The sequence below is a fragment of the Ailuropoda melanoleuca genome, chromosome 14 (assembly GCF_002007445.2).
Source record: "Ailuropoda melanoleuca isolate Jingjing chromosome 14, ASM200744v2, whole genome shotgun sequence".
NCBI classification, from domain to species: Eukaryota; Metazoa; Chordata; class Mammalia; order Carnivora; family Ursidae; genus Ailuropoda; species Ailuropoda melanoleuca.
This window is the reverse complement of record NC_048231.1, coordinates 663,811-690,163: the sequence shown is the minus strand read 5'-3', so window position 1 is coordinate 690,163 and position 26,353 is coordinate 663,811. Positions and strand designations below refer to the sequence as shown.

At 34.2% G+C, this 26,353-nt stretch overlaps 1 protein-coding gene across 2 annotated transcripts in view; it reads left to right on the top strand.

Moving 5' to 3' along the window:
* The window catches only part of EXOC5 (exocyst complex component 5), a 63,457-nt gene that overhangs the window by 15,469 nt on the left and 21,635 nt on the right, over positions 1-26,353 (top strand). For both annotated transcript variants that reach the window (XM_011225325.3, XM_019799897.2), the window contains exons 2-12: positions 2,182-2,276; positions 2,936-3,083; positions 4,878-5,072; positions 8,811-8,875; positions 12,011-12,039; positions 13,248-13,357; positions 20,840-20,884; positions 20,994-21,134; positions 22,124-22,206; positions 23,259-23,468; positions 24,991-25,138. In XM_011225325.3, coding sequence (XP_011223627.1) covers positions 2,182-2,276; positions 2,936-3,083; positions 4,878-5,072; positions 8,811-8,875; positions 12,011-12,039; positions 13,248-13,357; positions 20,840-20,884; positions 20,994-21,134; positions 22,124-22,206; positions 23,259-23,468; positions 24,991-25,138 — 1,269 coding nt within the window. The remainder of the gene's footprint in view (positions 1-2,181; positions 2,277-2,935; positions 3,084-4,877; positions 5,073-8,810; positions 8,876-12,010; positions 12,040-13,247; positions 13,358-20,839; positions 20,885-20,993; positions 21,135-22,123; positions 22,207-23,258; positions 23,469-24,990; positions 25,139-26,353) is intronic.

Here is a 26,353-nt window from a genome sequence, read left to right as displayed (position 1 = left end):
ATCTTCCTATTCTTATCATGATGGCTATTCTTAGTCTGACTGAAATTCATCCTCTCATTCTTCCTCTCACATCAGACTGGTGAACGATTCTTTCAAGTCCCAGTGGTGGTGGTGGTGATGATGATGATGATGATGATGATGATAAAAAAGAACAAGATTATTATCTGTTGGGCTTAATTGTCACCTCTCATGTTCCTCCAGGTGTGGTTCTTGTGATCTAGTCCGTCTTACTTCCCAGATCCTCTAATAGATGAAGTTCTATCTACTCCTAATGAATGGTCAGGAAAAATATTTGTTCCGTTATTGTCTGGCTGATTTTTCTTCTTTATTCTAGTCTCAGCTTAAGTGTTAGGTCTTCAGAAAGTTTGCCTGATGTAATGCCTACTTCTTGCCAGTCTTCTATCCCTTACTGTCTTCCCATGATGTCTGTTCCCGTTGTATAGTCTTAGGTCCAGGACTTTTCTTTCGCTTACACTTACACAGTTGTAACTAGTTATGTCTGTACTTGTTTAATGTGGGGATCCTTACCTAAAAGATCATTTCTATGAGGCCTTGCAGGAACCCTGTCTGTTGAATTAACATCTATATTCTTGGTGCTTACCACTTTGCCCAGCACATAGCAGTTGCTCAGCAAAATTTGCTGAATTAATAAATATCACATTTCTATTGCCCAACTACCTGTTGAAGTGACAGCTTACTCAGCAGTGTTAATAATAAAGTTTGCACACGTTCTTAACTGTATTTATCCCATATGATTGCATTCTTTATTTGTAATTTTTCCCCTATTAGGCTGTGAGTTTCTTGAGGCTACAGTTTTTTTAATATATCTTTTTATTCCAAAGCTTAACAGAATGGGTGGCACTGGGAATTTTATTGTTCAGTGAATGTTTATTAATAAAAATGTGTTTTTAAAATATGATTAACAAATGGAAAATTTTGCACATATGAGAATTCAAACAGAAATCACCAGCAGTTGCTACTAGTTTGTTACATGCTAAGTGGGAGGCAATATATGATATCCATTTGCATGAAAGAAGGTAGTATGAAAAATATGTAAATTAGTGTGTATTAGTCTAAGAAATTCATTGTCAGCGAATGGTGAACATTTGAATGTTTAGTTCCTTGATTGGGTCTTCTACTCTAATATTTTTTTTTCATAATTAATGCTTTTTTTCTGAGACAGTGTAGAGAACTGTATCCTGCTTTTTTCATCAGTATTAGATGTAAACATTTTTCTCATTGCATTTAATTTTTTTCAGCATGATTTTAATAGGAACATAGTTTTTCATCCTGTAAGTTTGTCATCATTTTTCAATAAAGATTTTATTTAATATTTATGTAAACAATTTTTAGATATTATACAGAATACTCAGTGAACATTCTGCAAAAATTGTGTTCATATCTGCTTTTCCCTTAGAATTTTTATTTATTTTTTAAATTTTTTTAAAGATTTTATTTATTTGACAGAGAGAGACAGCCAGCGAGAGAGGGAACACAAGCAGGGGGAGTGGGAAAGGAAGAAGCAGGCTCCCAGCGGAGGAGCCTGATGTAGGGCTCCATCCCAGAACCCCGGGATCACGCCCTGAACCGAAGGCAGACGTTTAACGACTGCACCACCCAGGCACCCCTCCCTTAGAATTTTTAAAAGTAGAATTACTGGGTTAAGGGGTATGAGCATTTGTAATACTGTTGATGTTACCAAATCATTATCTGTTGCCCTCCAAAAATATTGTACCTGTTAACGTTTCTAATAAAAATGAGTGTGAATATCAGTTTACCCTCTCCTATATTGCATATTATAATTACCAAAAAAAAAACCCCACTTTGTCAGTGTGTGAGGTTAAAAAAAGTGATAATTTGACCTTATTTGATTATTAGTGAGGCCACAGATGTTTCATGTTTCTTGTATGTGTTCTATAAATTGTGTCCTTTGTTCATTTTTTCCTTGGGATGTTCTAAGTAGCCATAATACCGTTCTAGTAGTCTAATATCCTAATTTTTATCAATTTGTTGATTTTTTAAAATGAAAAAGCCTTGTACATTTTAATAATATCGATGTGTTTAAATGGTAATTTAATTCTATTTTAAGCTCTCACATAGTATAAACTATCTCATTTTTGCAAGTAGCATTAAGTTATCATCTGTGAAAGTTTTTTAAAGAACATTTATTTTGTAAACTAGGAGCCTTTTGTGGCAGATGAGTATATTGAACGACTTGTGTGGAGAACCCCAGGAGGTGGCTCTAGAGGGGGTCCTGAAGCTTTTGATCCTAAAAGGTGAAGTAAAAATGTTTTTTCCCCCATAGATTCAATCTAGTACAAATTTGTGTTTGGAATAGAGGTGACTATTGAAATTCCTTCCAATGTGTAAAGGGATTTTAGTTAATAATTCTTGGCCAATAAAGACACAAGCATTAGAAATTAGGGGTTTATTTTCTTTTATATTTCTTTTATTTTAGAGAAGGATTTTAACTGGTGTGAGGAGAGGGATTTTATTGCATTATAAGAATTTGATATTTTCTCCAATTAGTAATAAATTAGAGAAGATTGGTTATATCTCTAAAATAAAAACATGTTGAATATCTTGTTTTAAGTATAGTTGTAAATCAGAGGAACAGAAAGTGACCTTTCCTTGCAATGTACAATGTTATTTTTATATATTTTATAAAAATATTTTTATGTTATATATATTAAAATATATGTATTTTTATCTTTTTGACCATTTTCTATAATAGTGGTTTCTGTCCTGGAAGGTAGAGATTCAGGGTGAGATTTTCATTCACATCAAAGATAATCCCTAAGATGCTCTTGAGAAAATTAACATGATCATCCCTACCTCAAGGAATGCTAATTGATACTTAACTACAAGTGAACTGGCCAGTTCCTAATGATTAATCATAGATGGATTGATACATGTTCTGATTTTCCTCTATTAGATTATTAGAAGAATTTGTAAATCATATTCAGGAACTACAGATAATGGATGAAAGGATTCAAAGGAAAGTAGAGAAACTAGAGCAACAGTGTCAGAAAGAAGCCAAGGAATTTGCCAAGAAGGTACAGGAGCTCCAGAAGAGCAATCAGGTAAACAGTTAAGCTATGAATAGTTTACACAGGTTATAATATCTTTATTTCCATCCACTATTAAGTTCTTTAAAAACTCCAGTCAAATAATAGTAACCATTGAGGTTTCTCTCAGCTGTTCCCATCCCTGGGGAAAAATGTCAGTGAATTGTTATCAGGCACTCTTCAGCACTGACTTGCTGTTGACTGTGGTTTGGGATCACAGTACTCCCTTCCTGGGTTGGAGTTGTATCCAGTACAGTCACAGTGCAAACTTTGAAGAGTGACACTTAAGCAGACCTGCATTTTTAGGGGCTCATGATTAGCTTGGATATTTAGGTAGTCATTTGTATTCTCATTAAGCATAAAACAAAGTAATACCAGAACAGCTTTTGCCTGGATCAGATTTTCCCTAATCTGGGAAGTTTTACAGAAGTCCTGGGGTATATACCCCCATGAGAACTGTAATATAACTATGGGGAGAGTGGGTACAGAACTCTTTCTCAATCCATTTTGGAGTAAAATCAAATCACTAGCCTGGCCCTGGGATAAGTAGGCTAAACTTCTAAGCCATTCTTAAGTCTTAAACTGAATCCGGAACCTGTGAACCCCTTTTACAGCCTCAGCCTGATCTGGAACTTGATTGCCCTTGATAAGTATAGTTCATGAAGTCCTGTTTAGCATTGCTGCCTCCCAGGGGCTGTTTGTTCTTTAGTGTTAGGGATTAACAAACTGATTTCTGCTCAAATTTTATGTATTTGATTTCCTTCACTTGAGTATATGTGGCTGTGAAAAAATATTTAATAAAGTCAGTAATTTACATAAGATAGAAAATGTGTTTTTAAGTAGTCAGAGTGATAGATTCCAAATACTTATAAAGCAGTTTTCTCTTGGTAATAATAATAGTATTAATAGTTAATCTAACAAGCTTTGGAGATAGTCTGCTCTGCCACTTACTAGCTATATAATCTCAAACAACTTAACTTCCCTGTGCCTTGGTTTTTTCCATCTATAAAATAGGTTGTTATAAGGATTAAATAAGTTAAGACATGTAATATGCTTAGAACAGTGTCTGGCACAGAGGAAGTCCTTGTGAATGTTTACAGCTCCCACCTCCCTCACCTCTTAACTTAAAGTGAGAACAAAAGTGCCAAACTGAATTATCAGCAATTTTGTTATTGGCAATTCTAAGGCATTCATTGTACATAATTTTCAAATACCACAGGATAATCTGTGTACCCTGGAAAAAAAGGAAGAATATGTTAAGAAGTATTGTACCTTTGCTTCGATTGATATAGTCTTTTATGTTTTCAAAACTGGGCAAGAACCATCTTACCTTATTTCTAATACTAGCATTGCTCTTCAAATATGTAAAATAAATGTTAAATGCTCTATTTTTAATTAGTGCCTTTTATTTCTGACATTTTTGACTCAGTGTATTAGCAAGCAAATTGTTCAGATCACTGGTCCCTTTGATACTTAGTTCATTGATTTCAGAATCATTGTTTAGCACTAAATTGTACTGGGAATATTGTTAAACAGGATGCTGTTTTATTGCTTAACAAATGTTCATGATAAAATATTATTTTAATAGTTAAAGGTATAAAAGTGTGCAACTTTGTTAAAAAGTTTTCAGATCATGTAGTGCTAATGGGCATAAATTGTTTCTGTAGTTCAGCTCACATGTAACTTCTATGTTATCTTTAGTTACCTAAGTTAGAGAGTAGGAATGAGATGATGGTCTAGTCTTGATATGAATTCACTTATAAACTGTGTTCTCTGATTGTATTTTATGCTTATGTGCATTTTTCCTAGGTTGCCTTCCAACATTTCCAAGAACTAGATGAGCACATCAGCTACGTAGCAACCAAGGTCTGTCACCTTGGAGACCAGTTGGAAGGGGTAAACACACCTAGACAACGGGCAGTAGAGGCTCAGAAATTGATGAAATACTTTAATGAGTTTCTAGATGGAGAATTGAAATCTGATGTTTTTACAAATTCTGAAAAGGTGAGTACTGTCAGAAGGATAAAAACACCTGCATCGTTAATAACAGTGCCCAAATTATGAACTACATTTATTACTTTCCAATTATTACTTTCAAAACACCTAGTAGCTGACTTATTAAAACTTTTTATTGTTCTGAAGTGTGTATTAGTACACTTGCCTGCAGATTACTGATGAAGTGTGTATATTCATATTTTTAATTGCAGCATTGTATGGAATTTTTGTTTATGAAATTATGTATGTTTTGAAAATGCTGAAGTAACTGTATTAATATGTATTTCTTTTCCATAGTTGACTTTTAATATTAACAGAATTAAATGGTTATATTCCACTGGGTGAGGATATAGTCTGACCTGAATCACTGACAGGCTGAAGTATTTCTGAACAAGGAATTCAGAGCTTCTAATTTCTTACTTGAATAAAGAGCTCTTCTAAAGAATTCAAGCATAGTTTGGACTAAAGAGAATTGAAAAATCCAAATTGTTTATGTTAATCCTTCTCATAGCACTAGTCGCTTAATACTGGTCTAAGGACACATGGTATTGACTGTTCTACAATCTTGAAAGGAGGTTATTTAGCTGACTTTCTTCCTCCCAGGGGGAAAAATCAAAATGCATGAAAAAATAGATACTCTTGTAGATAGGATATGCATATGGCAACATTGTCCACTAATATATGAATACAGTCTTCCTGAATTATTCCAAGTTTATTCCATGGAATATTTTTGATAGTGGAATGTTAAAGGTTAAATATTGTTGAAGTTTATTTTGAATTAAGCTACACATTTTTGTGAGTAGGGACTATATAAGCTTATAGAATTTATAATTTTTAGAGACCTTTGAAAAAACAGTTACATATTACACATAATTCCTCTAAGGAAAAGATAGTATTTTAAATAATTAGTTTAAGCAATTATATTTATAGTATAAAGTTGAATTGACAAGATTAACATTAAGAATATTATCATACTTAAACACTGTTAAACAGTGGCAGTAGCTAGCTTTTATTAGATTTATGTGATTTTTAAGTGTAAGAGTTAATATACATACATACACACACTCCAATGCTTGAACAATGAACTGCTTTCCAGGTTAGTTTATGGAATGCTTTTATTTTATGTTTACTAATATATATTTATAATATAAAAGTATATATTTATGCATATTATAAATATGTTTTAAACATGAAAAATTATATATGATCTAAATTTTATAACTTTGATTACCTTGAATTATACCTGTAGGATTATGTAATCTCTTTATTCTGTTATAAACCAAATACAGATATTTTATCCAAAGTGAGTTTTCCTGTTGCAGCCATTTAGGATCTAGGGAAAAAAATATGACTGATCATACATATTTTGAATGTGATTTGTATGTGATTTGAATGTGATTGCTTGTAATATTTTACATCATGAAATTAAGTTGTTTACACTTTTTAAAAACATTTTAATTATCCTCAGGGAATTGTATAGTTCTTGGTATTATTGTGACCTCTTAAGTTTTGAGGTTTTAATTGAAAGAAAAAGTCTTCATATTGCTAGTTCATTTGCTTGGTCACCTAGCTATCTGTAATTTTTGAGGTGCAAATATAGACTAATAGTTTTTAAGGAGTTCCTCTTCTTCTTTGCTTCACTTTCTTCTACATCCCATTTGCTTGCATCTTGTGTTCCTTTTTTTTTTTTTTTAATATTCATTTGTTCGGGAGAGAGAGAGAGTGTGCACACATGTGAGGGGGGAGAGGGAGAGGGAGGGAATCTCAAGCCGACTCCCTGCTGAGCGCAGAGCAAGAAACCCAAGGTGGGGCTCAATCTCATGACCCTGAGATCATGATCTTAGCCAAAATCAAGAGTTGGACACTCAACTGACTGAGCCACCCAGGTGCCTATGTTCCTTTTTTCTTATATTTTCTTCCTTTTTTCCCCGAATGTCTGGTTTTTCTCTCATGTCTTCCATAAGTTTTGGGTTACTGTTTGCTAATTGTGAATCATTATTTTTGGGTTGGTACTATCACAGTTAACTACACTTAGGAACTCATATATGTTATTAGATTGCTAATTATCAGGTAAACTTCTGGTTATCTCAATTTCTACCTTCCCAAAGGAAAGAAAAGCAAAATCACCCACATAGCTAGGGAAGTGTATGATTGTGGAAGGAATTGGAATGGGATAAGATAATCAACATATCTTCTTCCTGCTCCATAGTCATTTTTGGTTTTTTTATCTGTCAGAATCTTCTGATTTTCTTCTCTAGAGAAGACCTATTTTATGTTCATATTATATATTTTCTCTTAACTCTGTTCTTACAAAATATGTTAGTTTTTCTCCGTAGAATCACAGCTTATTGTGCTTCATGTAGATAATGCCTGATGACTCTGCTTATCTTTAACACTGTTTGCCAGCATGGGTAGTCTCACCTCACTCTAGAAGTAAGCAAATGATTAGATTGTGGATTTGACAACTTCTGTACTTACTGTTGTAGTACATTTTAACTGGTGGATAACCGTGATTTTTACAAAATAATTACCCATAGAAATTCAATAAAATCAAGTGTTATTTGCTACTATACTCCTCCTACATTTAAGCAGAGTTTGCAGACAGCACACAATAGGGACTTCCATCTCTTAAAAGATAAGAACAAATTCCTGATGGAAGCAGAACTGGCTGTGGACCAGGCAGGTCTTTTCTGAAAGGGATATTGGTGAGGAGAAAAGGATGGACATTGCTAGTCCAACTAAATGGCATGCTGAAAAGTGATCCTGCCCATGTGCCCATGTGCAGCAGGATTGAGTGAGTGTTTGACAACTGAAAATGACAGTGACATGCTGACTAGGAGAGAAGAGATAACTGAAACTGAAATGTTATATTCACTATTGTTTGACAACAGTGATACCCTTTCTTTGGCCCTACTGTTATCCACTGTTGCTTGCCAGTCTTCACATGAGTACTTGCAACTATAGTAATGTTTTTAGCTCTTCCTTCATGTTTTTAGGAATGTCTTTTTATTTTTTAGTGTAAAAGAAAGTGAGTGATTATAAAATCAGTTACTAAAGGTGTGCAAAACTAAAACTCAGTACTTATGTGACATTTAAAGAAAAAGTGAATATTACATAACTCCCCTACACATTAGTGTAAATAAGCAGTGTCACATATTTGCATTTTAAGAACTTTAGACCCTTGACTTTAGTCCTTTTGTTCTACAACTTAAATAAATACACACATTTTTGTATCATATTTCATTGAGGAGACTTCATATTAAATTCTGTCTTTGATTTTAGAACGAGTTTTATGAAGTTACGTATTTATTAAATGACAGGTGTTTTTGTTTTATGCATTTAGCTTAAAGTGAGATAAATGCAGCAATATGATCTGAATTTTTTTCATAAATCTTAGTTGTCTTTTTTGGGTTCATAAACCAGAAGAAACATTCCTGCTTTCAGCAAGCAAGGGCTTGAATTTTTTCCAAGTAAATTTGAACTGCAGGTTTCATTGGGAAGGGACTGTGGCATTTTATAAAGTTACAAAATTTCAATACCAGAAAGACAAATGTTTATGTTTTATTTTATTGGTTCATTATTGGTGATATCCCAGATGTCTTTCTGTTGCTTGCAAGGTTTTATTTTTGTGGATTTTAAAAGAAAATTGTTGGAGTGAAGGTCTATGGGCTATTTTCAAGTATAAAAATATTTTTGATATGCATAAGGTTTTTTTTTAAATTACTGCTTTCATTTATTTTTGAATAGATAAAGGAGGCAGCGGACATCATTCAGAAGTTGCACCTAATTGCCCAGGAGTTACCTTTTGACAGGCAAGTTTATTTCTTTGAGCTAATTTGGATATGTGCTGTAATTTATAGATAAACTTGTATTTTTCCCTGAATGGTTTTGCTTATTCAACAAGAATTTATTGAATACCCCCTTTGTACAACACATAGTATATAGTAGTTCATTGAAAAAATATGGTCTCTTAATATCTGCATGTAATGATGTACCTTGAAATACTTTTAATCCTTTGCCTTTCTTCTGAAAAGAAATTGCTGAAGGAGAATTTTGAAATTTACTAACGTGATATTTTGAATTTTTATTTTTTGGACTTTGATATCCTGGGTGGGAGAGGACAGGGAAAATTTAAACATGGGGTCATTCAGCTGTTTTTTTCTTATATTTAGATGAGAATTCTTAAACTTCTTAGGGTTTTAGACACTTTTGAAAAACTGATGAGGGGCGCCTGGGTGGCACAGCGGTTAAGCATCTGCCTTCGGCTCAGGGCGTGATCCCGGCGTTATGGGATCGAGCCCCACGTCAGGCTCCTCTGCTATGAGCCTGCTTCTTCCTCTCCCACTCCCCCTGCTTGTGTTCCCTCTCTCGCTGGCTGTCTCTCTCTATCTCTGTCGAATAAATAAATAAAATCTTTAAAAAAATTAATAAAAAAAAAAAAGAAAAACTGATGAAAGCTATAAAGTTTCTTCAAATAACTCAGATACACAGATTATTATGTGCATCTTCATGAGATTTTAGGCTCTTAGCCTATCCACAGACTCCTTAGGGACATCAGGTTAAGAAACCTTGCTTTAGATGCAAGGCCCTAGGGCCATTGCTAAGTCAGGTATTAATGGTTTCATTTTAAAAGAAACTTTATGAAGAAGATTTTTTTCATGATTTCCTTTAGTCCATAGAATGTCAGACTTTTTAATAAAATCTTGGTAGTAGTAGTTTCCTCATATGAATGTCTGAAAAAAATAAGTCTTCATGTAATAGACAATATATCTGTAACTACTTTTGGCAGTACTTGAGGATTCTTGAGTACGAGTAGAATGTAAATATAAACAATACAAACATAGGGTGAGAATGAATTTCCTACCCCCAAAATATATCTTATTTTATCCCAACTCTGAATCATCATATAGGATTAGCAGTGATGGTCATGTATCATTTAGCTATTGCTAATAATCTTACATTTTCCCAGCATTATGACTCATGATTTTTTTATGAATAGTTCTGTTTTGTTTATTAAAATATTATTTTACTAGGGTTAAAAAGATATTCTCATTTATTTTCTAAAGAAGCATTAAGTCATTAAAACATGGTTATATGGGAAAAAACTTTTGTTATATTACTACAATTTATTGAAGAGATTTAGCTCATATTTTGTGTTAAAATATACTTTGAAGGACACCTGGGTGGTTCAGTAGGTTCAGTGTCAGCCTTTGGCTCAGGTCATGATCCCAGGGTCCCGGGATCGAGCCCCTTGTCAGGCTCCCTGCTTAGTGGGAGTCTGCTTCTCCCTCTGCCCCTCCCCTGCTCCCTCTCTTCTCAAATAAATAAATGAAATCTTTAAAATAAATACATACTTAAAAATAAATTAGAAAAGAAATGGGATTGTCAAAATATAAATATTTCAGTATATTGCTTTATCCTCACCAGGAACTATCATCCCTATCTCCTTGATTGATAGATTGATTTTTAAAGTTTATTTATTTAAGTAATCTCTACATCCAACATGGGGCTTGAAAGACTCACAACCCAGAGATCAAGAGCTTCATGCCGTACTGACTGAGCCAGCTAGGTGCTTCATTAGTAATGATTTTTAAAATCACCCACAAAAACCTCTATCTCATTTCAGAGTTGGACCATTTACTTAAGTGGGTAAAATGTGTGTCTCACAACAGGTGCTTAATAATTATTGGTTAATCTCTCCATCCTAGTCTACATATACTCACCTTCTTTCACTTCTCAGTTACACACTTATAGTTTTGTTTTAGCCTCTCTACTGAGACTTGAAATTGTATATATATCCTAATTAAAGTTAATTTTTTCAGAAAGATCATATGGCCTTACATGCACTCTAATCCACCATGACTTTGATACATCAATTTAGTATAACTCTCTAAATTTTTATTACCTTCTTTATCTGTCTTTGCATCTCTTTTGCCAGCCACCCTCCTCTCTCTAAACTGATTGCGTAGAATCTCTCAACATTAATTTTCCGTGATTTACCTTCTCCCTTGATACTTAAGATTTTAAAAATTTCTAGTGTATGGTGGTATGTGATATTTTAGTTTCTGAATTTGCAAAGATTGAATGGTCAGTCTATAAGACACATTGCTGGGTCCTTTTTATGGCTTCTCTTTTATTTTTCATATATTTATTTTATCATTGTTTTTCTTTTAAATAAAAATAATGAAATTTTATATGAAAAAATCCCAACAGAAGGGGCAAATAGACAATTACCAAGGAATCTAAAATGTTAATGAATATGTGTTGAGACAGCAGCTCAGTGTTGGGGCTGGTGGAGTTGTTAATGCCTCATATAGAACTTCTCCCTCTTTAAGAAGTTATTGGTTATTCAATATGAATTTCATAATGAGAACCAGCTACCCCATCTGAATTGCCCAAATTCAGTTTTGTTACCTGGTCTGCTTATTGTCTGTACTCTTTTCCTTCTGGCCTTCTTTCTCTCTCTCTTTCTCTCTCTCTTTTTTTTTTAAGAGGTAAAGGATTTTTAAAAAAATTTTATTTATTTATTGGGCAGAGAGAGACACAGCGAGAGGGAACAGCAGCAGGGGAAGTGGGAAAGGGAGAAGCAGGCTTCCTGCTAAGTGGGAGGCCCGATGCGGGGCTTGATCCCAGGACCCTGGGATCATGACCTGAGCCAAAGGCAGACGGCAGACTCTTAACCACTGAACCATCCAGGTGCCCCAGGCTTTCTCTTTTTCTTTTCTTTCTTGAAATCTTCTTTTCTATCTTTTTTCTTTTCTTTCCTTCTTTTCGTTCTTTCCTCGCTCCCTCCCCTTCTTTTCCTTCCTTCCTTCTCAATGATGACCTTTAGTACAAAGGCTTCCCTTATACCCCCCAGATTCTTTTTCCTCTTTTATTAACATCTTAGATTACTATGGTACATTTGTCACTACAAATGAAACTTATCATTGATTTTTATCTTTTAGGTTTTCAGAAGTAAAATCCAAAATTGCGAGTAAGTTTTTAATAGTATTTAAAAGTATTTGAAATAGTATTTAAAAGTATTTAGTTTTGAATAGATGATAAAAATACTTGTGTAATAGAAAAAAAGTAGTAAAAGGAGAGATAGTGGAAACAATGTCATCCTCCCACCCCATCCCTGAGTTTAACTCCTCTTCCTTGAAACAGTCATTACTAGTTTCTTGGGTATTCTTCCAGAGTATGCTCTGGATATATAAGCATAGGACATAAATCACGTGTGTGTGTGTGTGTGTGTGTGTGTGTATGGAATTTAGTTCTGTTCTCAGTTTTTTTAAAATAATTGCCTAGCATACTATACGAATAGCTTTATACCATGTGTTTTTAATTTAACAATATATCTTGGAGATTGTTTTATATCCATATATGTATCTCTAAAGTAGGTTCTTTTTCTTAAAAGCCAAGTTCATATGAGCATTTCAGTACCTATATGACTCCTTACATGATTAGTTTTATTTTTTCCAATCTTTGGATTATATTTTAAGTAGGTCAGTCTAGGTTTCAGGAAAAGCCACTATATTTGCAGGCCGCCATGGTAACCTGAGTCATGTTTGGGATGCCATTGAATAGAAGGTTCAAAGAGCCACATCAGAGTTACATCAAAATGACATAGATAGTTGGACTTCCTGGAACTGTTTTTGATTACAGTTCAGGTGTTCATTAAGATTAGTCTAAAGTTCAGGTTTTCATTCAGAACATTAGTAGCCTCAATAATGTAGTGAATCAGATACCATGTATTATCTTAAGGTGAGATTTGGTGTTGAATCCACCATTGTTCATGGTAAAGATATCTGATCTCTAGTAAGGAGTTTTATGGTCCTCTTCACCCTTTCTGTAGCTTTAGGTTTATGATTTTATCCTATCTCTTACTGTCAGAAATGACATCTAGAGGTTTATCTCAGTCAGCTGCTTTTGTAATTATCAGTGGTAAATGGTAGTCAGACCACAGGAGTTCAGCTGTTTTACTGGTTGGAAGATTTTATTGTCTTGAAAATATAGATTTAGATATCATAGTATATTATAAGGGCTAGATTCACTGCCTATAATCTCATATTGTTTTTGTAATTCTTTAAAAAGAAAGGTAGATCCACACTCATTGTATTTGTAAATAATTCATATGTTTGTATATAACTTGGATACCTTGAATGTCTCATTGTAGATGAATGACTTTCTTTATATGTTTAGGTAAATACCATGATTTAGAATGCCAACTGATTCAGGAGTTTACTAGTGCTCAAAGAAGAGGTGAAATCTCCAGAATGAGAGAAGTAGCAGCAGTTTTGCTTCATTTTAAGGTAAAGAGTAATAAAAACGAAGTTTAGTTTTTAAGATTGTGGAGATTATATAAATTCTATATAGTATAGTCTCTGATTTTATTATAGTTGTAGGACTATATCATAGTGATAATTTTTATTATTTTGAACAATTTGTGCATTTCAAATCTCCATAAATAATGTTAAATTTTAAGTATTTAATATTATTTTATATTCAATATTAATATTTTATCAGTTAATTTTTATGTAGGTTGACACAGAAAATCATACTATCTTCTTATTTTTTAATTTATTTATTTTTTCAGTCAAACATGTTATGAACTAGGTCATTAGAAGATTTAGCCTTAAATATGTGGTGGAATGTAGGAACCAGAGAGTAGATAGAATGTAACTAGTAAAAGATTTAAATTAAATTCAGAGGATCTGAGGTGGTAATACAAAGGAATATTGTCTTCTTAGAATTTGAATTAGGAAAAGAATCCCTGTATGGCGTTGTATTTCTACAAAGAAGTTGCTTAAAGAAATAGAGTTTGCAGGGCGCCTGGGTGGCTCAGTCGTTAAGCGTCTGCCTTCGGCTCAGGGTGTGATCCCAGCGTTCTGGGATCGAGCCCCACCTCAGGCTTCTCCGCTGGGAAGCCTGCTTCCTCCTCTCCCACTCCCCCTGCTTGTGTTCCCTCTTTCTCTGGCTGTCTCTCTCTGTCAAATAAATACATAAAATCTTTAAAAAACAAAAAAACAAAAAAAAAAGAAATAGAGTTTGCTTAGTTTCAGACTACAGTGCTATGAAACCGAAGTCAACCACAAGAAAAAGTTTGGAAAGACCACAAATACAAGGAAGGTAAAGAACATCCTACTAAAGAATGAATGGGTCAACCAGGAAATTAAAGAAGAATTAAAAAATACATGGAAGCAAATGAAAATGAAAACATGACAGTCCAAAACCTTTGGGACGCAGCGAAGGTGGTCTTAGGAGGGAAGTATATAGCAATACAGGCCTTCCTCAAGAAGCGAGAAAAGTGTCAAATGTACATACAGCCTAACTTTACACCTAAAGGAGCTGGAAAAAGAACAATAACTAATGCCTAAATCCAACGGGAGAAGAAAAATAATAAGGATTAGAGCAGAAATAAATGATATAGAAATTAAAAAAAAAAAAAAACAGTAGAACAGATCAACAAAACTTGGAGCTGGTTCTTTGAAAGAATTAACAAAACTGATAAACCCCTAGCCAGACTTATCGAAAAGAAAAGAGAAAGGACCCAAATAAATAAAATCATGAATGAAAGAGGAGAGATCACAACCAACACCACAGAAATACAATTATAAGAGAATATTATGAGCAATTATATGCCAACAAATTTGGCAATCTGGAAGAAGTCAGTAAATTCCTAGAAACTACCAAAACTAAAACACGAAGAAAATGAAGACCTGAATAGAGCCATTACCAGCAAAGAAATTGAATCAATAATCAAAAATCTCCCAACAAATGAGTCCAGGGCCAGATGGCTTCCCAGGAGAATTCTCCCAAACATTTAAAGAAGAATTAATAGCTATTCTTCTGAAACTGTTCCAAAAAAATAGAAATGGAAGGAAAACTTGCAAACCTATTCTATGAGGCCAGCATTACCTTGGACCCAAAACCAAAGACCCCACTAAAAAGGAAAATTACAGACCAATATCCCTGGTGAACGTGGGTGTAGAAATTCTCAACAAGAATGATACTAGCTAATCGAATCCAATAGTACATTATAAGGATTATTCACCATGTCCAAGTGAGATTTATTCCTGGACTGCAGAGGTGGTTCAGTATCTGCAAATCAATCAGTGTGATACACCACATTAATAAAAGAAAGGATAAGAACTATATGATCTGGGGCACCTGGGTGGCTCAGTCATTAAGCGTCTGCCTTTGGCTCGGGGTGTGATCCCAGCATTCTGGGATCGAGCCCCACATCAGGCTCCTCCAATGGGAGCCTGCTTCTTCCTCCCNTTTAAAAAGAAAGGTAGATCCACACTCATTGTATTTGTAAATAATTCATATGTTTGTATATAACTTGGATACCTTGAATGTCTCATTGTAGATGAATGACTTTCTTTATATGTTTAGGTAAATACCATGATTTAGAATGCCAACTGATTCAGGAGTTTACTAGTGCTCAAAGAAGAGGTGAAATCTCCAGAATGAGAGAAGTAGCAGCAGTTTTGCTTCATTTTAAGGTAAAGAGTAATAAAAACGAAGTTTAGTTTTTAAGATTGTGGAGATTATATAAATTCTATATAGTATAGTCTCTGATTTTATTATAGTTGTAGGACTATATCATAGTGATAATTTTTATTATTTTGAACAATTTGTGCATTTCAAATCTCCATAAATAATGTTAAATTTTAAGTATTTAATATTATTTTATATTCAATATTAATATTTTATCAGTTAATTTTTATGTAGGTTGACACAGAAAATCATACTATCTTCTTATTTTTTAATTTATTTATTTTTTCAGTCAAACATGTTATGAACTAGGTCATTAGAAGATTTAGCCTTAAATATGTGGTGGAATGTAGGAACCAGAGAGTAGATAGAATGTAACTAGTAAAAGATTTAAATTAAATTCAGAGGATCTGAGGTGGTAATACAAAGGAATATTGTCTTCTTAGAATTTGAATTAGGAAAAGAATCCCTGTATGGCGTTGTATTTCTACAAAGAAGTTGCTTAAAGAAATAGAGTTTGCAGGGCGCCTGGGTGGCTCAGTCGTTAAGCGTCTGCCTTCGGCTCAGGGTGTGATCCCAGCGTTCTGGGATCGAGCCCCACCTCAGGCTTCTCCGCTGGGAAGCCTGCTTCCTCCTCTCCCACTCCCCCTGCTTGTGTTCCCTCTTTCTCTGGCTGTCTCTCTCTGTCAAATAAATACATAAAATCTTTAAAAAACAAAAAAACAAAAAAAAAAGAAATAGAGTTTGCTTAGTTTCAGACTACAGTGCTATGAAACCGAAGTCAACCACAAGAAAAAGTTTGGAAAGACCACAAATACAAGGAAGGTAAAGAACATCCTACTAAAGAATGAATGGGTCAACCAGGAAATTAAAGAAGAATTAAAAAATACATGGAAGCAAATGAAAATGAAAACATGACAGTCCAAAACCTTTGGGACGCAGCGAAGGTGGTCTTAGGAGGGAAGTATATAGCAATACAGGCCTTCCTCAAGAAGCGAGAAAAGTGTCAAATGTACATACAGCCTAACTTTACACCTAAAGGAGCTGGAAAAAGAACAATAACTAATGCCTAAATCCAACGGGAGAAGAAAAATAATAAGGATTAGAGCAGAAATAAATGATATAGAAATTAAAAAAAAAAAAAAACAGTAGAACAGATCAACAAAACTTGGAGCTGGTTCTTTGAAAGAATTAACAAAACTGATAAACCCCTAGCCAGACTTATCGAAAAGAAAAGAGAAAGGACCCAAATAAATAAAATCATGAATGAAAGAGGAGAGATCACAACCAACACCACAGAAATACAATTATAAGAGAATATTATGAGCAATTATATGCCAACAAATTTGGCAATCTGGAAGAAGTCAGTAAATTCCTAGAAACTACCAAAACTAAAACACGAAGAAAATGAAGACCTGAATAGAGCCATTACCAGCAAAGAAATTGAATCAATAATCAAAAATCTCCCAACAAATGAGTCCAGGGCCAGATGGCTTCCCAGGAGAATTCTCCCAAACATTTAAAGAAGAATTAATAGCTATTCTTCTGAAACTGTTCCAAAAAAATAGAAATGGAAGGAAAACTTGCAAACCTATTCTATGAGGCCAGCATTACCTTGGACCCAAAACCAAAGACCCCACTAAAAAGGAAAATTACAGACCAATATCCCTGGTGAACGTGGGTGTAGAAATTCTCAACAAGAATGATACTAGCTAATCGAATCCAATAGTACATTATAAGGATTATTCACCATGTCCAAGTGAGATTTATTCCTGGACTGCAGAGGTGGTTCAGTATCTGCAAATCAATCAGTGTGATACACCACATTAATAAAAGAAAGGATAAGAACTATATGATCTGGGGCACCTGGGTGGCTCAGTCATTAAGCGTCTGCCTTTGGCTCGGGGTGTGATCCCAGCATTCTGGGATCGAGCCCCACATCAGGCTCCTCCAATGGGAGCCTGCTTCTTCCTCCCCCACTCCCCCTGCTTGTGTTCCCTCTCTCACTGGCTGTCTCTCTCTGTGTCAAATAAATAAATAAAATCTTTAAAAAAAAAAAACTATATGATCTTCTCAGTAGATAGAGAAAAAGCATTTGACAAAGTGTAGCATCTTTTTTTGACAAAAATCCTGAAGAAAGTAGGAATGGATGGAATATACCTAAACATAATAAAGGCCATATATAAAAGACCCACAGCTACTATCATCCTCAATGGGGAAAACTGGGAGCTTTTTCCCTAAGGTCAGGTACACAACAGGGATGTGCCCTCTTACCACTGTTGTTGAACATAGTACTGGAAGTCCTAGCCTCCGCAATCAGACAACACAAAGAAAAGGCATCCAGATCAGCAAGGACGAAGGCAGACTCACGCTTCGCAGATGACATGATACTGTGTAGAAAACCCAAAAGACTCCACCAAAAAACTGCTACAACTGATACAGAAATTCAGCAATGTCACAGGAAATAAAACTGCAAAGAAGTCTATTACATTTGTATACACCAATAATGAAGCAGCAAAAAAGAGAAATCAAGGAATCGATCACATTTACAATTGCACCAAGAACTGTAAGATACCTAGGGAAAAATCTAACCAAAGAGGTAAAAGATCTGTACTCTGAAAACTGTAAAAAAAACTTACGAAAGACATTGAGGAAGACACAAAGAATTGGAAAAGCATTCCATGCTCACAGATTGGGAGAATAAGCATTGTTAAAATGTCTATGCTACCCAAAGCAATCTGCACATTCAGTGCAATCCCTATCAAAATAATACCAGCATTTTTCACAGAGCTGGAACAAATAATCCTAAAATTTCTGTGGAACGAGAAAAGACCCCGAATAGCCAAAGGAATATTGGAAAAGAAAACCAAAGCTGGTGGCATCACAATTCTAGACTTCAAGCTGTATTACAAAGCTGTAATCATCAAGACAGTATGGTACTGACACAAAAACAGATGCGTAGATCAATGGAACAGAATAGAGAACCCAGAAGTTGACGTACAACTCTGTAGTCAACTAATCTTCGACAAAGCAGGAAAGAATATCCAATGGAAAAAAGGCAGTCTCTTCAACAAATGGCATTGGGAAAATTGGACAGCAAAATGCAGAAGAATGAAACTGGACCACTTTCTTACACCATACACAAAATTCAAAATGGATGGAAGGCCTAAATGTGAGACAGGAATCCATCAAAATCCTAGAGGAGAACACAGGCAGCAACCTCTTTGACTTCGGATGCAGCAACTTCTTACTAAACACATCTCCAGAGCAAGGGAAACAAAAGCAAAAATGAACTATTGGGACTTCATCAAGGTAAAAGCTGCACAGCAAAGGAAACAATTGACAAAACTAAAAGGCAGTGTATGGAATGGGAGCAGATATTTGCAAATGACATATTTGATAAAGGGCTAGTATCCAAAATCTGTGAAGAACTTGCCATACTCAACACCAAAAAAAACCAAAAAATCCAATCAAGAAATGGGCAGAAGGTATGAAAAGCCATTTCTCTGGAGAAAACATATGAAAAAATGCTCAGTATCACTGGGCATCAGGGAACTACAAATCAAAACCACAATGAGGGGCGCCTGGGTGGCACAGTGGTTGAGCGTCTGCCTTCGGCTCAGGGCGTGATCCCAGCGTTATGGGATCGAGCCCCACATCGGGCTCCTCTGCTGTGAGCCTGCTTCTTCCTCTCCCGCTCCCCCTGCTTGTGTTCCCTCTCTTGCATCTGTCTCTCTCTCTGTCAAATAAATAAATAAAATCTTAAAAAAAAAAAAACCACAATGAGATACCACCTCACACCAGTCAGGATGGCTAAAATTAACAAATCAGGAAACAACAGATGTTGGTGAGGATGTGGAGAAAGGGACACTGTTGGTGGGAATTCCAACTGGTGTAGCCACTCTGGAAATGGTACGGAGGTTCCTCAAAAAGTTAAAAATAGAACTACCCTATGACTGAGCAATTGCACTACTAGGTATTTACCTAAAGAATACAAAAACACTGATTCAAAGGGGCACATGTACCTCAAGGTTGATAGCAACAATGTCCACAATAGCCAAAATATGGAAAGAGCCCAGATGCCATCGATTGATGAATGGATAAAGAAGATGTGGTGTATACACACACACACATACACACACACACACACATACACACACACACACTGGGATATTACTCAGCCATCAAAAAGAATGAAACCTTGCCATTTGCAGTGATGTGGATAGAACTAGAGTGTATTATGCTCAGCAAAGTAAGGCAGAAAAAGACAAATACCATATGATTTCACTCATGTGGAATTTAAGGAACAAAACAGATGAACATGGGGAAGGGAAGGGAAAAAAAGATAAAAACAGAGAGGGAGTCTAACCATAAGAAACTTTTTTAAAGATTTTATTTATTTAACAGAGCGCATAAGCAGGGGAGCTACAGAGGGAGAGGGAGGAGCAGGCTCCCCACTGAGCAGGGATCCTAACCTTGGGCTTGATCCCTGGACCCTAGGATTATGACCTGAGCCGAAGGCAGACACTTAACCAGCTGAGCCACCCAGGTGCCCCAAGAAACTCCACACAAAAAAATATATATAAAAATCTGTTTACATCTGCATCTGAGTAGGGAAATAGAAGTTATTTTTTTAGACTTTTCATTAGAGTAAAATACCTGCAAGAGTTTTGAGAATGGCTCTTGAGACAATAGTGTACATTGCATTACTTGTTTTTATGTATGATTTGTTAATAAAAATCATTATAGAGAACTTAATATGACAAATTATTTGTTTAAATATGCTCTGCTAAAATAGATTCCGTTTTAAAAGTAAATTTCCAGAATGCCAGTTAAGTACAGCTCTGTTCAGATTCTTGCAGGGGAACACAAATGCTTTGAATCCAAGAGAGTAAAGAAGGAAATACATACATAGGTATACATAGATATACCTTTTTTCAAGATTGTGAATCTGTGTGTGAGTGCATGCACACGTATATGTGTTTTAGAGTTGAAAGAGATGGCTAGGTGATCATAGGGCAAAATGACTGTACAGAACTCATACCTCAGTGTTCTTTCATTCTAAAATCCTGCAAGGATATGAACCAGGTGATCAATTTCATAGAAAGCAATTGGGAGCAGATACTATATTATTAGTTTTCTGTGATTAATTTTATTTAAGCTCTTAACAATTACTACTGGTGATTCATTAGGACATAGACATAGCTTTATTACATATAATAACTCTTTTATTGAGATTATTGCTATTATTGTTAAACCAGAACTGTGGTAATGTATTTCTTTCTTCTTCGTAGGGTTATTCCCATTGTGTTGATGTTTATATAAAGCAGTGCCAGGAGGTAACATAATAGTACACTTTATTGGATTTTATTTTATTTTATATTTTATTTTATGTGTTTTTAAAACCATTTAGAAATTATATATTCACTATAAAATGCCTCTATTTAGGGTGCTTACTTGAGAAATGATATATTTGAAGATGCAGCAATACTTTGTCAACGAGTGAACAAACAAGTTGGAGATATCTTTAGTAATCCAGAAACAGTACTGGCTAAACTTATTCAAAATGTATTTGAAATCAAACTACAGGTAATTTTAAACGATGACTAAATAGTTCTTAAGGCAATCTGTGATTTTCTTTTTCCTCTGTGTTTTAAAAGTTTTTTAAAAATTTAGTTTATTCATGTAATGCCCTTTGGGATAGTAATCTATTTATTCAGTGAAGGGGAAAGAAATGACAGTATCATGCTTTTTTAAAAAATATTGTTCATCAAGAAAAAAGGTGCTAATCATAATCACTAAGCATCATCAGAGCACGTTTGAAATTTATTCCAGCAGCAATAGTAGTTATAACAGGTTGTCGAGGGGTAGCCTCACATTTTTATTTTTATTGGGTCCTTACTCTGATCAATAGATGGCATTGGTGAAATTGAGTAAGAATTACAAGTGCAATCTGTAGAATTTTTTATATGTACTAACACGAAAAGAAAAAACAGTAATTTTAATTTACAACCTTGATTCCCATAGCACTATACATTAAAGCAACATTTTCTAAACTATGTTTACTACCAGATTAAGCAACATTAAAGAAGTATTTGATTTTAAAACACAATTCATGACTTTTAATAGCCTTTAAAAGTACTAATAAGTATTGTGATTCTCTGGAAGCAGTGTAAAAGTACAGCATTTCCTAATTTTAGAGTAATGCCTGTTAATGTCTCAAGGAACCCTAGGGTTACCCAGGCCACATTTTGGGGAATGCTGCTTTAAGGAATTGACTTTATCAGTATAGCCTCAGGTTTTGTTTTTTAAATGTACTTTATGAGGCAAGATAAGGCCAGTTTCAAAAGAAAAGGTATTTTGAAATTCTTAATACTTAGTCCCAAGAGTGCTATAGATGAACATGTAAATATGAGAAGCATTAAAAATTAAAAACCTATTTTCTTTTTTTATATTGATACATTTTCTATGCATTGCCTTTTCCATTATATTTTAATCAGAATAATTCAAGAATGTGGAATAATTTTAGAGAAAAATATATAATTTACTTAATTGACAGAATGTTGACTTTTTTTCAGAGTTTTGTGAAAGACCAGTTAGAAGAATGTAGGAAGTCTGATGCAGAGCAGTATCTCAAAAATCTCTATGATTTATATACAAGGTATGCTTTTAATTACTAGAAAATAGGAAAATAGTAACATCTCAGATTTTCTTTCCTTTTTTTTTTAATAGAAAATGAAGTATTCAGGTATTTTGAGTAATAGTTTGTCAGATAGCAGTATACATTTTAGCATTAAATGCTTGGTTATACAGACTACTGTGTAGAGAGCAGTATTCTCAGCATGCTAACTTAAGGAATTGGATATTATGCTGTATAGTCATGTACTTTAATGTAAATTTTTTCATGTTGTTTAAGACTCAGTTTTGTTTCTGATTTTAATTGTAAGCTAGTTCACTATTCTTTAATTTTTTTCTCTAAGACATAGTATAATTACATTTATTTGGCAGTTAAAACTGTAGAAATTGAGAAAGTCACAAATTCTTAACAAATGACAGCTTCAGCCTTAAGTCTGATAGGAAAATTTGCCTTGGGCTTTGTAAATAAAAGTGTAACATTTGGAAATATTGTACTAGAAGCTTAGCTTCTCATGGAGTTTTTTTTCCAGTCCTGTTGCTGTTCATCATTGTCATCATTTTGAAAGGAGGGTTTTCAAAAGTAACTGTAATCAGGAAGTTCATCCCAACAACATTTATTGTGAGCCTATCTTTAATAATGTGAAACAGAAAATTAGAGGAAAGTCACACATGGACATTTGTGTTAAATTGGGATAAAAACCAAAGAAAATAAACAGAAAGTAGATCTCTCAGTATTCTGATGTGAGTACCATATCATGAATGGCATTAGAACATATTGAAGTCATTCTGCCACTGTTGCCATTTCTAGACTGGTCGGTTGCCTTGGTTTCCTCTCCTAAGATCCCTAGGAGATTATCCCTAGTCAGTTTTCTAAACCATAGTGTTGCTTGTAATATCCATTCTACTTTATATATTACCCTATGCAGCTGCTCTCTGTATCCTAAGTGTCTTCCAAGGTTTAAGAAATGGTGGTTTAACATAAGTTATTAAAATCACATTGTAAAAATATACATTCCTTAGTATTGTCACTATACCTAAAATATACATTAATCTTTTTTCCCCCCTTTCCATGAAAAGAACCACAAATCTTTCCAGCAAGTTGATGGAGTTTAACTTAGGTACTGATAAACAGACTTTCTTGTCTAAGCTTATCAAATCCATTTTCATTTCCTATTTGGAGAACTATATTGAGGTAGAGACTGGATATTTAAAAAGCAGAAGTGCTATGATCCTGCAGCGCTATTATGACTCAAAAAACCATCAAAAGAGATCCATTGGCACAGGAGGGTAAGTGTTTTTGTTAAATGTTGTAGTTAAAACTAAAGATTTTAAAAACTTTATTATATTTGGACAAAGTTGTCAAATATGACAGTGAATTTTCTGTGAAGAACTCATTTAACCCAGCTTATTTACACCATTGATCAAATCCTGTCTCTTGAACCACATGTCGAAATGACCTAATATACTGTAATTAAAATGTAAAGCAGAATACCAGCACTATAAAGAGTTCTATAGTCTCCTTTTTTTTCCCCCAGACTGAGTAAATTATTCCAGGTTGTTAACTAGGAAGCACATCATTTTTTGTTGTTGCAGATATGGGAAAAAAATAACACGTAGCTTACAGTTTAGATACCCTGAGCTTTTTTAATGACGTGGGCATAAAATTATTTAATTAATACCTTAAAACCTGTGATTATTCACATACTAGAAGAAAATGTTTTGCTGTAGGATTGGTGGCACCTGTTATCCAGATCTCAACTGTCTGGGTTTGATTCTAAAATGAAGCAGAATAGAGTATAGAGTACACTCAAATCAGTTTCTTGTTTCCAAGTTTGTCATATACTAAAGAATGATCAGGGAGAGGTTGTAATTAGGAATAAGAAGTGACATCTGAAAGGCAGCAGCAAGTAAGGGAAGAGAAAAACTAAAGAACAATTATGAAAATTTAAAAAAATTAAGTTTTGGGTGCCTGGCTGGCTCAGTCAGTGGTGTATGCAACTCTTGATCTCAGGATTGTAAGTTTGAGCCCCATGTTGGGTGTAGAGATTACGTTAAATATATATATATATATGTTATTTTTTTAAGATTTCATTTGTTTATTTAGGAGAGAGAGAGCATGAGCAGCAGGGAGAGGATCAGAGGGAGAGGGAGAACAGGCTCCAGGGAGCCTGATGCGGGGCTTGATCCCAGGACTCTGAGAGCATGACCTGAGCTAAAGGCAGATGCTTAACCGACTGAGCCACCCAGGTGCCCCCAAAATAAAATCTTTTTAAAAAAGTTCATAGTGGTCTACAGCTAGATATTATAGGAGCAAAAGAAATCCAACCTTCTAAAGATACCACCAAATAATGTTCAAAATAACCCTCAGTCATTAAGAAAAGCTAAACTGTGTTTAATGTATCTTATTTAATAATGATAAAGAAATGTGCGATGTGCTCAAATGGTTAAATATATTTAAAAAGCACTAAATTTTTGAGGTTTAAGTAGGACGATTTAGTTATATTAACTTATTTGGAATAGTCCAGTTCATAAGGAAACCAAACAAGAAATTTTTGGGTATTGAGTCAGAATTAAAGAGCTGAAAGAGACTTTAAAGGTCATAACTCCATATATACTCATTTTTCTGATGAAAATCTTCTGTTTAGAGATTAAGGCTTATTTCACTTTACAGAACTAATTATTGAAATTAGAACTTTTAGGTCTGGCAGTTAGTCCATTTTTCTCTGTTGATTTATACTAAGTTGAAGAGTACTTGAAATTGAAATCTGTGTATAGTAAAGTGTTTTCATTTGTTGTTATGATGCATTAGTATTCAGGATTTGAAGGAGAGAATTAGACAACGTACCAACTTACCACTGGGGCCAAGTATCGATACTCATGGGGAAACTTTCCTATCTCAAGAAGTGGTGGTTAATCTTTTACAAGAAACCAAACAAGCCTTTGAAAGATGTCATAGGGTAAGAGTAGTTATAAATTTATTTTATTTGTATGGTTGTGTTTTTTAATCTTTGCCTTGTTTATAATAAGATCTAAACCTGCTCTCTGGTTAGGAACAACTATTTTTTGTAATAAAAAATAATGGAGGTTTTGTTTTGGAGAACAGAATTATTTTTAAATTATTTAGAAGTATATTTTAATATAATTTTGAAAGTTGAATATACCAAATTTTTCTTCTGTAAGATATATTAAATCAAGATATGAAAGGGAGATTTAGAGCCGTCTCATAAAGAGACAGAGCATTAGGGAAAAAAGAATATTTTTAAGAACCTAGATAACAAAGGAAAAGTTGAGTCCATTAAACTTTAGAATTTCTGTCCAACAAACACACTTTAACAAAGGAAACAGTTAAGTCATAGCCTGCAAGAAGGTATTTGTAACCAATGTTACTAGCAGAAGATTATGTAAAACAAGTAACAGTGGCAAATAATTGTATAGCATATACAACGTTCCAAAGCACTTTAGATATACACCAGCTCATTTAATCATTGTAACAACCTTGTGAGGTTTTTATTCCATTTTACAGATGAAGAAACTGAGATAACATACTTCTTAAGCAGTGGAACTGAGAGTTGAGGCAGTCTTAATTTTTTATTTGTATTGATATATATAGTCTATATATTTTATGTTGATGGACAGTAAATATAAATAATACATATAAATCAGTAGAAAACAAAGACTAAAAATGCACATAGTGGGTTCTCAGTAAATAAAGTAACTATCATTGACTCCATTATATGTGATAGCCAAGAGCTATCTCTGGGAGTCAGCTAGAGGTGGACTCAAAACCTGACTTGACCACTGCCTCTGGCCAGTTACCTAATGTCTCTAGAGCTCAGATTCTTTACCTACAAAGAGGAGATAATATATGCAAGTTATTTTGGAATAAGTTAGGAAGGGTTATTTTGATAAACATATGTAAACAAATACAGAAAATGTAAATTACCAGTAAGATAGTCAATCTCACTAATAGGAAAATGAAACTTAAAATGGGAAAATACTATCTCATTCTTTTTCAGTCTACAAAAATTAAGTCTGGTGATACTAAGTGTGTGTTAAGGATGTGGAGCAATAGAAATTTTCATACACTACCAATGGAAATAAAAATTGGTATAGTTACTTTGGATAGTAACTTGAGATTTCCTTAGAGAAACTCATAGGCCTACATGCCATGT